A 12,708-nucleotide genomic window follows, 5' to 3' on the forward strand; every position below is an offset into this window, starting at 1 on the left:
CATACAGCAATGTTAATATTTGCTTACATGTCCCTTGGCAAGTTTACCTGCAATAAGGCGCTTTTGGTAGCCATCCGCAAGCTTCTGCTGGAATTTTTGACCACAAAATTGCTGCAGTTCAGCTAAATGTGTTGCTTTTCTGACATGGACTTGTTTCTTCAGCATTGTCCACACGTTTAAGTCAGGACTTTGGGAAGGCCATTCTAAAACCTTCATTCTAGCCTGATTTAGCCATTCCTTTACCACTTTTGAGGTGTGTTTGGGGTAGGGATGTCCGATAATGGCTTTTTGCCGATATCCGATATTCCGATATTGTCCAACTCTTTAATTACAGATAACGATATCAACCGATACCGATATCAACCGATATATGCAGTCGTGGAATTAACACATTATTATGCCTAATTTGGACAACCAGGTATGGTGAAGATAAGGTACTTTTTAAAAAAATGAGTAAAATAAGATAAATAAATTAAAAAACATTTTCTTGAATGAAAAAGAAAGTACAACAATATAAAAACAGTTACATAGAAACTAGTGATGAATGAAAATGAGTAAAATTAACTGTTAAAGGTTAGTACTATTAGTGGAGCAGCAGCACGCACAATCATGTGTGCTTACGGACTGTATCCCTTGCAGACTGTATTGATATATATTGATATATAATGTAGGAACCAGAATATTAATAACAGAAAGAAACAACCCTTTTGTGTGAATGAGTGTAAATGGGGGAGGGAGGTTTTTTGGGTTGGTGCACTAATTGTAAGTGTATCTTGTGCTTTTTATGTTGATTTAATTTAAAAAAAACAAACAAAACGATACCGATAATAAAATAAACAATACCGATAATTTCCGATATTACATTTTAACGCATATATCGGCCGATATTATCGGACATCTCTAGTTTGGGGTCATTGTCTTGTTGGAACACCCAACTGCGCCCAAGACCCAACCTCCGGGCTGATGATTTTAGCTTGTCCTGAAGAATTTGGAGGTAATCCTCCTTTGTCATTGTCTTATTTACTCTCTGTAAAGCACCAGTTCTATTGGCAGCAAAACAGGCCCAGAGCATAATACTACCACCACCATGCTTGACGGTAGGTTTGGTGTTCCTGGGATTAAAGGCCTCACCTTTTCTCCTCCAAACATATTGCTGGGTGTTGTGGCCAAACAGCTCCATTTTTGTTTCATCTGACATCACATGGACAAAGATAAGACCTTCTGGAGGAAAGTTCTGTGGTCAGATGTGCTCACATTTTCAGTAGACCCATAATAAATTCATAAAAGAAGCAAACTTCATGAATGTTTTTTGTGACCAACAAGTATGTGCTCCAATCACTCTGTCACAAAAAAATAAGAGTTGTAGAAATGATTGTAAACTCAAGACAGCCATGACATTATGTTCTTTACAAGTGTATGTACACTTTTGACCACCACTGTATAAAAAGGTATTTGTAGAAATTGGTACATTTATATCAGTTATTTTTACAACAATGACTTCATGACAAAATGAAGGCAGTTGGTGTTTGAGGTCTATGCCGTCATCGCTTATGATTCACCGCTGTTTTTATACTGCACATACAAAAATAACACAGTACTGTAAATGAATTAGTGGTATGATATTTTTATTCAACATAAATACCTGACCTCATTTTACCACTTTGTGTTGTTAGCTTTAGCGGCTATTTAACTAATGTCACGCATCTGGACCAAAGTAGAGCTTTTAACCGCAATAATTCCCTTTTTTGGTCTGTTCTTTACAAAAAAAAAATTATTTTCCCCCTGAGGCTGAAAGGAAATATCAGGCTGCCATGTTGTTTTTTTTCTTCTCTAAGCTGTGTTTTTGTTGTGTCACAATGGCGCCTCCTAGCTGTCAGTCACATGAGATTAGCGAGCGGTCGACACATCGGCAAACGCGCCAACGGATTAACTTCCTGTCCGCGTTTTGGGAAGACGACAGCATCAGTCTTTGTGCTGAGTAGCCAGGACGTCTGCTGCCACACATGCAGTGTAATAAGAGTCATAATAATAACAATTGTTATTATTATTATTATTATTAGTAGTAGTAGTATTAGTATTGTTATTATTATTATTATTATTATTATTATTATTATTATTATGATAATAACAATAATAACAATTATTATTATTATTATTATTATTATCATTATTAGTAGTATTATTAATAATAATAATAATAATAATACTTATCATTATTATTATTATTATTATTATTATTATTATTATTATTATTATTATAATAATACAAAATGATTTAAAATAGTCTGATTAATGTGAGTAGAGTAATTATATTAATAGGAATAAAAGTAATACTCATGTTACTGAATAATTTAAATTGAAATACTCAACTGCAGAAAGTACCAGTTATTAGGGATAAGGCATTTATTAGGGAAAATACATTTTTACATATTTTTTAATAGTAATGAATTGGAGTTTTTAGTTTTTGTTAGTTACAAATAAATAGTGACGCGTCATAAAAAGAATATACTTTATAATATAAGTGAACTTCACAGATATGGATCGTTTTTTACAGCATATGTCCATTCGAGGTGTTAATAATAGATTTTGTAACGGTGTTGGAGACTGCGCGTTCCCATCATCAAAAAAGACCTCAACGGCGGAGTGGGCGGATGATGGATGTAGAGAACCTCCACAACGGTCACAAAGGCGGAAGAAGGCTGCAGCAAAGATGGGCCCCCAATTGTCTTGGTTTCCATGCCATTGGACCCTGGTCTTTTCTTTGCCAAGGACAGTGTGGTGACTGCCTGTGCACCAGTTTCCCCACTTTAAAAGATTCCCCGCACAGGCGTTCTCCTGAAGGACCCATCATTACCCAACCCCCCTATAAGTCCTATGGCGACCAGGAAATGGTGACGGGAGCAGGACAGTGAAGTCTGGGAGCTTCTAGCCACGCACTGGCACATAGGCGGTGGATGCCTGATTCAGTCGCCTTGCTCTTGGATCGAGGCAGAGAGAGCATTTCGGCAGCAGCACCCACGTCTGAGCAGCCCTATTTAGGATCCACTCTGCTCACCCTACACGGGAAGGGGCTAGAAAAGGTGCCCTAAAAATAGCCTGCCTCCTATAACCTGACTGGAATACCGCGTCCAGTGGGTTCACCTTATAGCGGTCGAAAAACAAAAACAAAAACAATGAACTTTGGAGCTTGGAATGTGAGAACACTTATGGACAGTGCCTCCAGCAATCGTCCAGAAAGAAGATCGGCGATCGTTGCCAGGGAGTTGAAAAGGTGCAAGATCGATATTGCTGCCCTGTCTGAAACCCGCTTGGCTGATGAGGGGCAACTAAAGGAGGAGAAAGGGGGATACACTTTCTTCTGGAAGGGAAAAACAGCTGATGAACCCAGAATCCACGGAGTGGGATTTGCCATCAGAAACCGGCTCATCTCCCAACTCTCCGAATCTCCAATAGGCATCAATGAGCGACTCATGACCCTACGCTTGAGGCTCTCAAACAATCAGATGGCAACGGCTGTGAGTGCCTATGCACCAACTTTGGACTCACATGATGAAGACAAGGAGACCTTCTATGCAACCTTAGACCAGGTTCTATCGGATATCCCGAAAGAAGAGAAGATCCTTCTACTCGGGGACTTTAATGCCAGGGTTGGCAAGGATCACAAGCTCTGGAAAGGCACTCTAGGTAAAGAAGGTGTTGGGAATGTCAACTCCAACGGAGTCCTTCTTCTGTCAACGTGTGCTGAACATGACCTTCTAATAACAAACACCCTTTTCCGCCAGAGAAACCGGTTCAAAACGTCCTGGATGCATCCCAGATCAAAGCGCTGGCATCTCATAGACTACGTCATTGTCAGGGCCAGAGATCGTAAGGATGTTAACATCACCAGGGCCATGATTTGTGCAGACGACTGCTGGACAGACCACCGCCTCATCCGCTCCAAAATGAACATCGAGCTGCGGCAGAAGAGGAGGACACAAAGGAGACTGTTCCGCCCTAAATTTCACATTGATAGCCTTGGAGACACAGATAGGGTGCAACATCTACAAAACACCCTGTCTGTGAGACTCCCGGAAGAATATCCTGAGGATGTGGAGGAACACTGGAAGGCTCTTAAGACCACGCTACTTGAAACCAGCAAGGATACCATTGGCTACAGGACTAGGAAACATCAGGACTGGTTCGATGAAAACGACATCGAAATACAACAGCTGATTGATGCCAAAAGGAAAGCTTTTTGTTCTTGGCAGAGCGACATCAACTGCAGGGACAAAAGGCAGGCCCACGCCAAGGCAAAGGCACTTGTCCAGAGCAGAGTGAGAGAGCTGAAAAACAAATGGTGGATGGAGAAGGCTCTGGAAATCCAGAAGCTTGCTGACTCTGGGGATACCAGGGGTTTCTTCAACGCTACCAAGGCTGTTTATGGGCCCAGCTATCGAGGCCTAAACCCCCTCCGCTCTAAAGATGGACAAACCCTGCTCAAGGACGATGTAGGTATCAGTTCCAGATGGCGTGAACACTTCCAAGAGCTCCTGAATCGGAACTCCCCAGTGGAGATGGAAACCATCAACCAGATTCCTCAGCGACCCATCATGGAGCATTTGGGTGATCCTCCCACCGAAAATGAGGTCCAGGCTGCCATCAGAAAACTGGGTAACAACAAGGCTTCCGGACCAGATGGGATACCAGCAGAAATATTAAAGCAAGGCGGACCAAAACTCCTTTGCCACATCCATAGCCTCATTGGTAAAATCTGGGATAAGGAGGAAATCCCAGCCGAACTCAGGGACGCCCTCATTGTCACCATCTTCAAGAAGGGAGATAAGGCGGACTGTGGCAACTACAGAGGCATCTCTCTCCTATCCACAACAGGAAAAATACTGGCCTGTATTTTGGCAAACCGGTTATTGCCGCTGTCAGAAGAGATCCTCCCAGAGTCCCAGTGTGGCTTTCGTCCAGCTAGGGGAACATCGGACATGATTTTTGCAGTTCGTCAACTGCAAGAGAAATGTCGAGAACAACACCTGCCACTATACATGGCATTCATTGACCTTACAAAGGCCTTTGATTCTGTGAACAGAACCGCCCTCTGGGGTGCCCTCTCCAAGATCGGATGCCCAGACAAGTATTTGAAGATCTTGCGTCTGTTGCACGACGACATGACCGCAGTGGTAGTTGGAAATGGCGGCTCTGAAACGGCTCCCTTCAAAGTTGACACTGGGGTCAAGCAGGGCTGCATCATCGCACCAACCCTGTTTGCTATCTTCATCTCAGCCATACTTCACCTCACCAGTCAAAATCTGCCTGAGGGAGTCCAGTTCATATACCGGACAGACGGCGGGCTCTTCAACCTGAGTAGGTTCAGGGCAAAAAGCAAGGTGCTTATATCCTCCATTACAGAGCTTCAGTACGCAGATGACAATGCTCTTGTTGCTCATTCTGAGCTGGACCTCCAGAACATCATGGATGCTTTTGCCAGAGCGTACCGACTCCTGGGACTTGACATCAATATAAAGAAGACTCAGATCCTGTACCAACGGCCCCTGACACACCCTACCAACCCCCCACAATTTATGTGGACAACAACATCTTGGAAAACGTGGAGCATTTCGCTTATCTTGGCAGTTTTCTTTCAACGAGAGCTGTCATCGATGCCGAGATCCACCACCGCATAGGTTGTGCCAGCGCAGCTTTTGCTAAGCTCAAGAAAATAGTTTTCGAGAATCGGGTCATCCAGACCAACATCAAGCTTCTTGTATATAACGCTGTAGTTCTGCCCACTCTGCTCTACGGGGCTGATAGTTGGACCACCTACAGCAGACACCTGAAGGCTCTGGAGCAGTACCACCAGCGATGTCTCCGCAAGATCCTCAGGATCAGCTGGGAAGATAGGCGTACCAACATTAGTGTTCTGAAGGAAGCTAACATGCCCAGCATCACTACAACTGTCATTCGGCACCAGCTGCGATGGACAGGCCATGTTATTCGCATGCCAGACAGTCGCCTTCCAAAACAGATGTTGTACGGACAACTGACGGAAGGACAACGCACCCAAGGGGGGCAAAAGAAGCGGTATAAAGATAACCTCAAAATCCACCTGAGGAAATGCTGCTTCAACCTCAACACCTGGGAGGATGATGCCCACCAGAGGGTTTTGTGGAGCAGGATGGTCCATGAAGGCACAGCACAATTAGAAAAGGACCTCCACCGTGCCGCGGAAACCAAGAGGCAACAAAGAAAGGAGAGATCCACTACCAAAACAGCTCCTCAGACCTCCACCACAACCACCACTACTACCACGACAATCACGCACATATGCCCCCACTGCAATAGAGTCTGGATCACGGATTGGCCTCTACAGCCACCTGAGGACCCACAGATGACCAGACTCACCAACGGGAGGACTATCATACTCGCTTCGAGTGATCGCCAATGAATAGATTTTGTAACGGTGGTTTACCTGTGTGTGATATCATGTGCGATACAAGCAGTCCTGCACAGTATTTACTTGTGTGGGATATCTTGTGTGATACAAGCAGTCCTGCACTGTATTTACTTGTATATGATATCATGTGCGATACAAGCCGTCTTGCAGCGTGTTTACTTGTGTGTGATATTATGTGCAATACAAGCAGTCATGCACCGTATTTACCTGTGTGTGATATCATGTGCGATACAAGCCGTCTTGCAGTGTGTTTACTTGTGTGTGATATTATGTGCAATACAAGCAGTCATGCACCGTATTTACCTGTGTGTGATATCATGTGCGATACAAGCCGCCGTGCAGCGTTTTTACTTGTGTAAAACTAGACAGCCAGTTAACATCTAAATGTCCTCCAATAAGAACAATTTTTGTTTAAAATTTAGCTCAATTATTATGATTATTGTGATTACATCACAATAGTAGATTTTGTAACGGTGGTTTACCTGTGTGTGATATCATGTGCGATACAAGCAGTCCTGCACTGTATTTACTTGTGTGTGAAATCTTGTGCGATACAAGCAGTCCTGCACTGTATTTACTTGTATATGATATCATTACCTTATTATCATTATCATATTTTTACTTGTGCAAAACTGGACAGCCAGTTAACATCTACATTTCCTCCAATAAGAACAATTTTTGTTTAAAATTTAGCTCAATTATTATGATTATCGCGATTACATTTGAGTTAACTGTGAACAAAATGCGATTTATCGCGTTAAAATGTTTTAATTTTTTGACCGCCAAAAAAACAAAAAAACAAAAAAAATTTTTTTTTCTTTAATTATATCTATTTTTCAATTGTTTTTTTATTAGGATTTAATGAGAATCCCAATTGGAATGTGAATTGATACAAAAGCTGAACATGCTACAAAAGGTGACTAGGCTACTAGGAGCTAGCAGCTACACAACAGCTAAGCGCACAATAACACACAAGCTATCCATACTTATTAGTCATTGAACAATAAAACACATTTTTTGTCAATATAAACAAGAATCAAATAACTATAGTTGCATATTACTTACACATGCAGAAGGCAGAAGTGTATTAGAAAGTATCCAGTAACAAACGTGTCCGCACCATGCAAATTACTGCCTCAGAAAACCATTAATTTAATTATATATTGTGACCACTTGGTGTCTTCAAAACAACAATTGCCACCCTACTTCAACTTAAAGACAGCATAAGTCCATTCGAGGTGTTAATAGTAGATTTTGTAACGGTGGTTTACCTGTGTGTGATATCATGTGCGATACAAGCAGTCCTGCACTGTATTTACTTGTGTGTGATATCTTGTGCGATACAAGCAGTCCTGCACTGTATTTACTTGTATATGATATCATTACCTTATTATCATTATCCTATTTTTACTTGTGCAAAACTGGACAGCCAGTTAACATCTAAATGTCCTCCAATAAGAACAATTTTTGTTTAAAATTTAGCTCAATTATTATGATTATTGCGATTAAATTTGAGTTAACTGTGAACAAAATGCGATTTATCGCGTTAAAATGTTTTAATTTTTTGACAGCCAAAAAAACAAAAAAAAATATTAATTTTTTTCTTTAATTATATCTATTTTTCAATTGTTTTTTTATTAGGATTTAATGAGAATCCCAATTGGAATGTGAATTGATACAAAAGCTGAACATGCTACAAAAGGTGACTAGGCTACTAGGAGCTAGCAGCTACACAACAGCTAAGCGCACAATAACACACAAGCTATCCATACTTATTAGTCATTGAACAATAAAACAACATTTTTGTCAATATAAACAAGCATCAAAAAATGATAGTTGCATATTACTTACACATACAAAGTCTCTAAGGCAGAAAGTATCCAGTAACAAACGTGTCCGCATCATGCAAATTACTGTCTCAGAAATCCATTAATTTAATGATATATTGTAACCACTTGGTGTCTTCAAAACAACAATTGCCACTCCACTTCAACTTATAGACAGCATAAGTCCGTTATTGGTGTTTAATAATAGATTTTGCAACGGTGGTTGATTATCTTTCAGGTTCCAGAAGCGCCAGCTGTGCCGCCGCCTTCCCAGCAGGACATCCAGGACCTGTCTGCTGCCGTGTCGGGTCTGAGGACTGTGGAGGAGGTGATGAAGTACTTGGAACCGGAGCGCTGGCAGCTGGACATGGAGGACTTGTACAAACCAACGTGGCACGTGCTCGGGAAGTCCTTCATCCACAACAAGAAGGCCAGAGGTGCTCGTCCTGGTTTTACTGCGCAGCGCAGACCAGTTCTGATGGGGTTTTTTGTTCCCTTCCTGCTTCTTCAGGAGGGGTGGACCTCAACCTGCTGCGGGAGGAAGCTCAGCTCTACAGCTGCACGCCCAGGAACTTCTCTGTGTCCTTGCGCGAGGAGCTGAGGAGGACCGACGCCATCTTCTGGCCCAGCTGCCTCCTGGTGAGGCGCTGTGGCGGAAACTGTGCCTGTTGCTCGCACCGCTGCTACGACTGTCAGTGTGTGCCTGCCAGGACCACCAAGAAATACCACCAGGTGAAAAGATCATTTGTAGCACCAAAAGTGGCTTTAAAGGTGGAAAGGATCTAGTTGACGGTTCAAAAGAAGCCATCAAAATACATTTATGTCATATTTTCTCACATGAATACACATCATTCTTCATGTAAAAGTGGATAAAATCATGAATATTAGCATTAAAGATGCTCCAAGATGCCATATATACAAAACCCAAAAGCAGTGAAGTTGTGTAAATGGTAAATAAAAAGAGAATACAATGATTTGCAAATCATTTTCAACTTATATTCAATTAAATAGACTGCAAAGACAAGATACTTTTGGTTGAACTGAGAAACTTTTTTTTTTTTTTGCAAATGATCATTAAGTTGTCACAGGGGCCTTTTTACCACTGTGTTACATGGCCTTTCCTTTTAACAACACTCAGTAAACGTTTGGGAACAGAGGAGACACATTTTTGAAGTGGAATTCTTTCCCATTCTTGCTTGATGTACAGCTTAAGTTGTTCAACAGTCCGGGGGTCTCCCTTGTGCTATTTTAGGCTTCATAATGCGCCACACATTTTCAATGGGAGACAGGTCTGGACTACAGGCAGGCCAGTCTAGTACCCGCACTCATTTACTATGAAGCCACGCTGTTGTAACACGTGGCTTGGCATTGTCTTGCTGAAATAAGCAGGGGCGTCCATGGTAACGTTGCTTGGATGGCAACATATGTTGCTCCAAAACCTGTATGTACATTTCAGGATTAATGGTGCCTTCACAGATGTGTAAGTTACCCATGCCTTGGGCACTAATACACCCCCATACCATCACACATGCTGCCTTTTACACTTTGCACCTATAACAATCCGGATGGTTCTTTTCCTCTTTGGTCCGGAGGACACGACGTCTACAGTTTCCAAAAACAATTTGAAATGTGGACTCGTCAGACCACAGAACACTTTTCCACTTTGCATCAGTCCATCTTAGATGAGCTCGGGCCCAGCGAAGCCGGCGGCGTTTCTGGGTGTTGTTGATAAATGGCTTTGGCTTTGCATAGTAGAGTTTTAACTTGCACTTACAGATGCAGCGACCAACTGTAGTTTCTGAAGTGTTCCTGAGCCCATGTGGTGATATCCTTTACACACGGATGTCGCTTGTTGATGCAGTACCGCCTGAGGGATCCAAGGTCACGGGCATTCAATGTTACGTGCAGTGATTTCTCCAGATTTTCTGAACCTTTTGATTACATTACAGAGCGTAGATGGTGAAATCCCTAAAATCCCTGCAATAGCTGGTTAAGAAATGTTGTTCTTAAACTGTTCAACAAGGCATTTGTTGACAAAGTGGTGACCCTCGCCCCGTCCTTGTTTGTGAATGACTGAGCATTTCATGGAAGCTGCTTTTATACCCAATCATGGCACCCACCTGTTCCCAATTAGTCTGTTCACCTGTGGGATGTTCCAAATAAGTCTTTGATGAGCATTCCTCAACTTTCTCAGTCTTTTTTGCCACTAGTGCCAGCTTTTTTTAAACATTTTGCAGGCATCAAATTCCAAATGAGCTAATATTTGCAAAAAATAACAACGTTTTCCAGTTGGAACGTTAAATATCTTGTCTTTGCAGTCTATTCAATTGGTTGAAAAGGATTTGCAAATCATTGTATTCTCTTTTTATTTACCATTTACACAACGTGACAACTTCACTGCTTTTGGGGTTTGTACTTTGCATGCTGGTAGACGACCACCACATATCCCAGTTGGCATCTTTACTCGTAAACGTCAAATTTGGGTTTCATCAATTCTCCCAGTGTGACAATATGTTTAAGGACCATGAAAAGGCGTCATAATGAACCGTAGATGCCCACAACGAACCTCACTAGGCATCCTCTAGTCGTTTATTGGTTCTATACCAGGGGTCACCAACCTTTTTGAAACCAAGAGCTACTTCTTGGGTACTGATTAATGCGAAGGGCTACCAGTTTGATACACACTTCAATAAATTGCCAGAAATAGCCAATTTGCTCAATTTACCTTTAACTCTATGTTATTATTAATAATTAATGATATTTACACTTAATTGAACGGTTTAAAAGAGGAGAAAACACGAAAAAAATGACAATTCAATTTTGAAACATAGTTTATCTTCAATTTCGACTCTTTAAAATTCAAAATTCAACCGAAAAAAAGAAGAGAAAAACTAGCTAATTTGAATCTTTTTGAAAAAATTAAAAAAAGAATTTATGGAACATCATTAGTAATTTTTCCTGATTAAGATCAATTTTAGAATTTTGATGACATGTTTTAAATAGGTTAAAATCCAATCTGCACTTTGTTAGAATATATAACAAATTGGACCAAGCTATATTTCTAACAAAGACAAATCATTATGTCTTCTAGATTTTCCAGAACAAAAATTTTAAAAGAAATTCAAAAGACTTTGAAATAAGATTTAAATTTGATTCTACAGATTTTCTAGATTTGCCGGAATAATTTTTTAGAATTTTAATCATAATAAGTTTGAAGAAATATTTCACAAATATTCTTCGTCGAAAAAACAGAAGCTAAAATGAAGAATTAAATTAAAATGTATTTATTATTCTTTACAATAAAAAAAAATTAATGTACTTGAACACTGATTTAAATTGTCAGGAAAGAAGAGGAAGGAATTTAAAAGGTAAAAAGGTATATGTGTTTACAAATCCTAAAATAATTTTTAAGGTTGTATTTTTTTCTCTAAAATTGTCTTTCTGAAAGTTATAAGAAGCAAAGTAAAAAAATTAATGAATTTATTTAAACAAGTGAAGACCAAGTCTTTAAAATATTTTCTTGGATTTTCAAATTTTATTTGAGTTTTGTCTCTCTTAGAATTAAAAATGTCGGGCAAAGCGAGACCAGCTTGCTAGTAAATAAATAACATTTAAAGAATAGAGGCAGCTCACTGGTAAGTGCTGCTATTTGAGCTATTTTTAGAACAGGCCAGCGGGTTACTCATCTGGTCCTTACGGGCTACCTGGTGCCCGCGGGCACCACGTTGGTGACCCCTGGACTATACAGTCAAAAGTTTGTGGACGTTGAGCGAGAAGTTGTCCAGATAAATGTGTTGTGTTTGCCGGTGGCCAGGTTCTGCTGCTGAAGCACAGAAGTGGAGGTCGAGGCCTTCAGAAGTCCATGACTGACGTGACCTTGGAGCACCACGAGGAGTGCGCCTGCGTGTGCAAAGACGACGTCGGACACGTTTAGCCGTCGCGCCGACGGGGCGAATCGTGCTCAACCTCGACAAAGACCGGAAGACGAAAAATTGACTTTCTGTCGTCAACAATAACAGATCTTTTTTTTTGTTTTCATCGCTAATGATACCAAATGGTTGCGTGTAAATATTCACTTTCCCTGTTTTCTACCAAAGACACCTTGTTTCTACTATTTATTGGTATTTACTCTGCAGACCTGACACATTATTATGACACACGTCATGTGTTTGTACAGTAAGACTCCATTTTCTCTTTCTTCTTGTTTTTTTTTTTAATTTCATCTTCACTTATTTATCTCGGATTCCCTGCAGCAACTCTTCGTGTATTTTATGGTACGCAAATTCTGAAATAAAGTTTTTCATTTCTTCTCGTGGTACCGTAATTGCACATAGAAACGACAGTAAAAATATATATAAATATTATCATGAATATGTTAGTCAGTTGTCAAACATGCACTTTGATTTTTATTTCAACAATTGTTTTTTTTATGCTTAA

General features: G+C 40.6%; 1 protein-coding gene across 1 annotated transcript in view; it reads left to right on the plus strand.

Moving 5' to 3' along the window:
* The window catches only part of LOC133645067 (platelet-derived growth factor C-like), a 48,471-nt gene extending 35,930 nt beyond the window's left edge, over positions 1-12,541 (plus strand). The window contains exons 4-6 of the mRNA XM_062039852.1: positions 8,510-8,708; positions 8,783-9,003; positions 12,086-12,541. Of these exons, the coding sequence (XP_061895836.1) occupies positions 8,510-8,708; positions 8,783-9,003; positions 12,086-12,205 (540 nt within the window). The 3' untranslated portion in view covers positions 12,206-12,541. The remainder of the gene's footprint in view (positions 1-8,509; positions 8,709-8,782; positions 9,004-12,085) is intronic.
* Positions 12,542-12,708: the final 167 nt, after the last annotated feature.

The sequence above is a fragment of the Entelurus aequoreus genome, linkage group LG28, assembly GCF_033978785.1.
Source record: "Entelurus aequoreus isolate RoL-2023_Sb linkage group LG28, RoL_Eaeq_v1.1, whole genome shotgun sequence".
Taxonomy (NCBI): Eukaryota; Metazoa; Chordata; class Actinopteri; order Syngnathiformes; family Syngnathidae; genus Entelurus; species Entelurus aequoreus.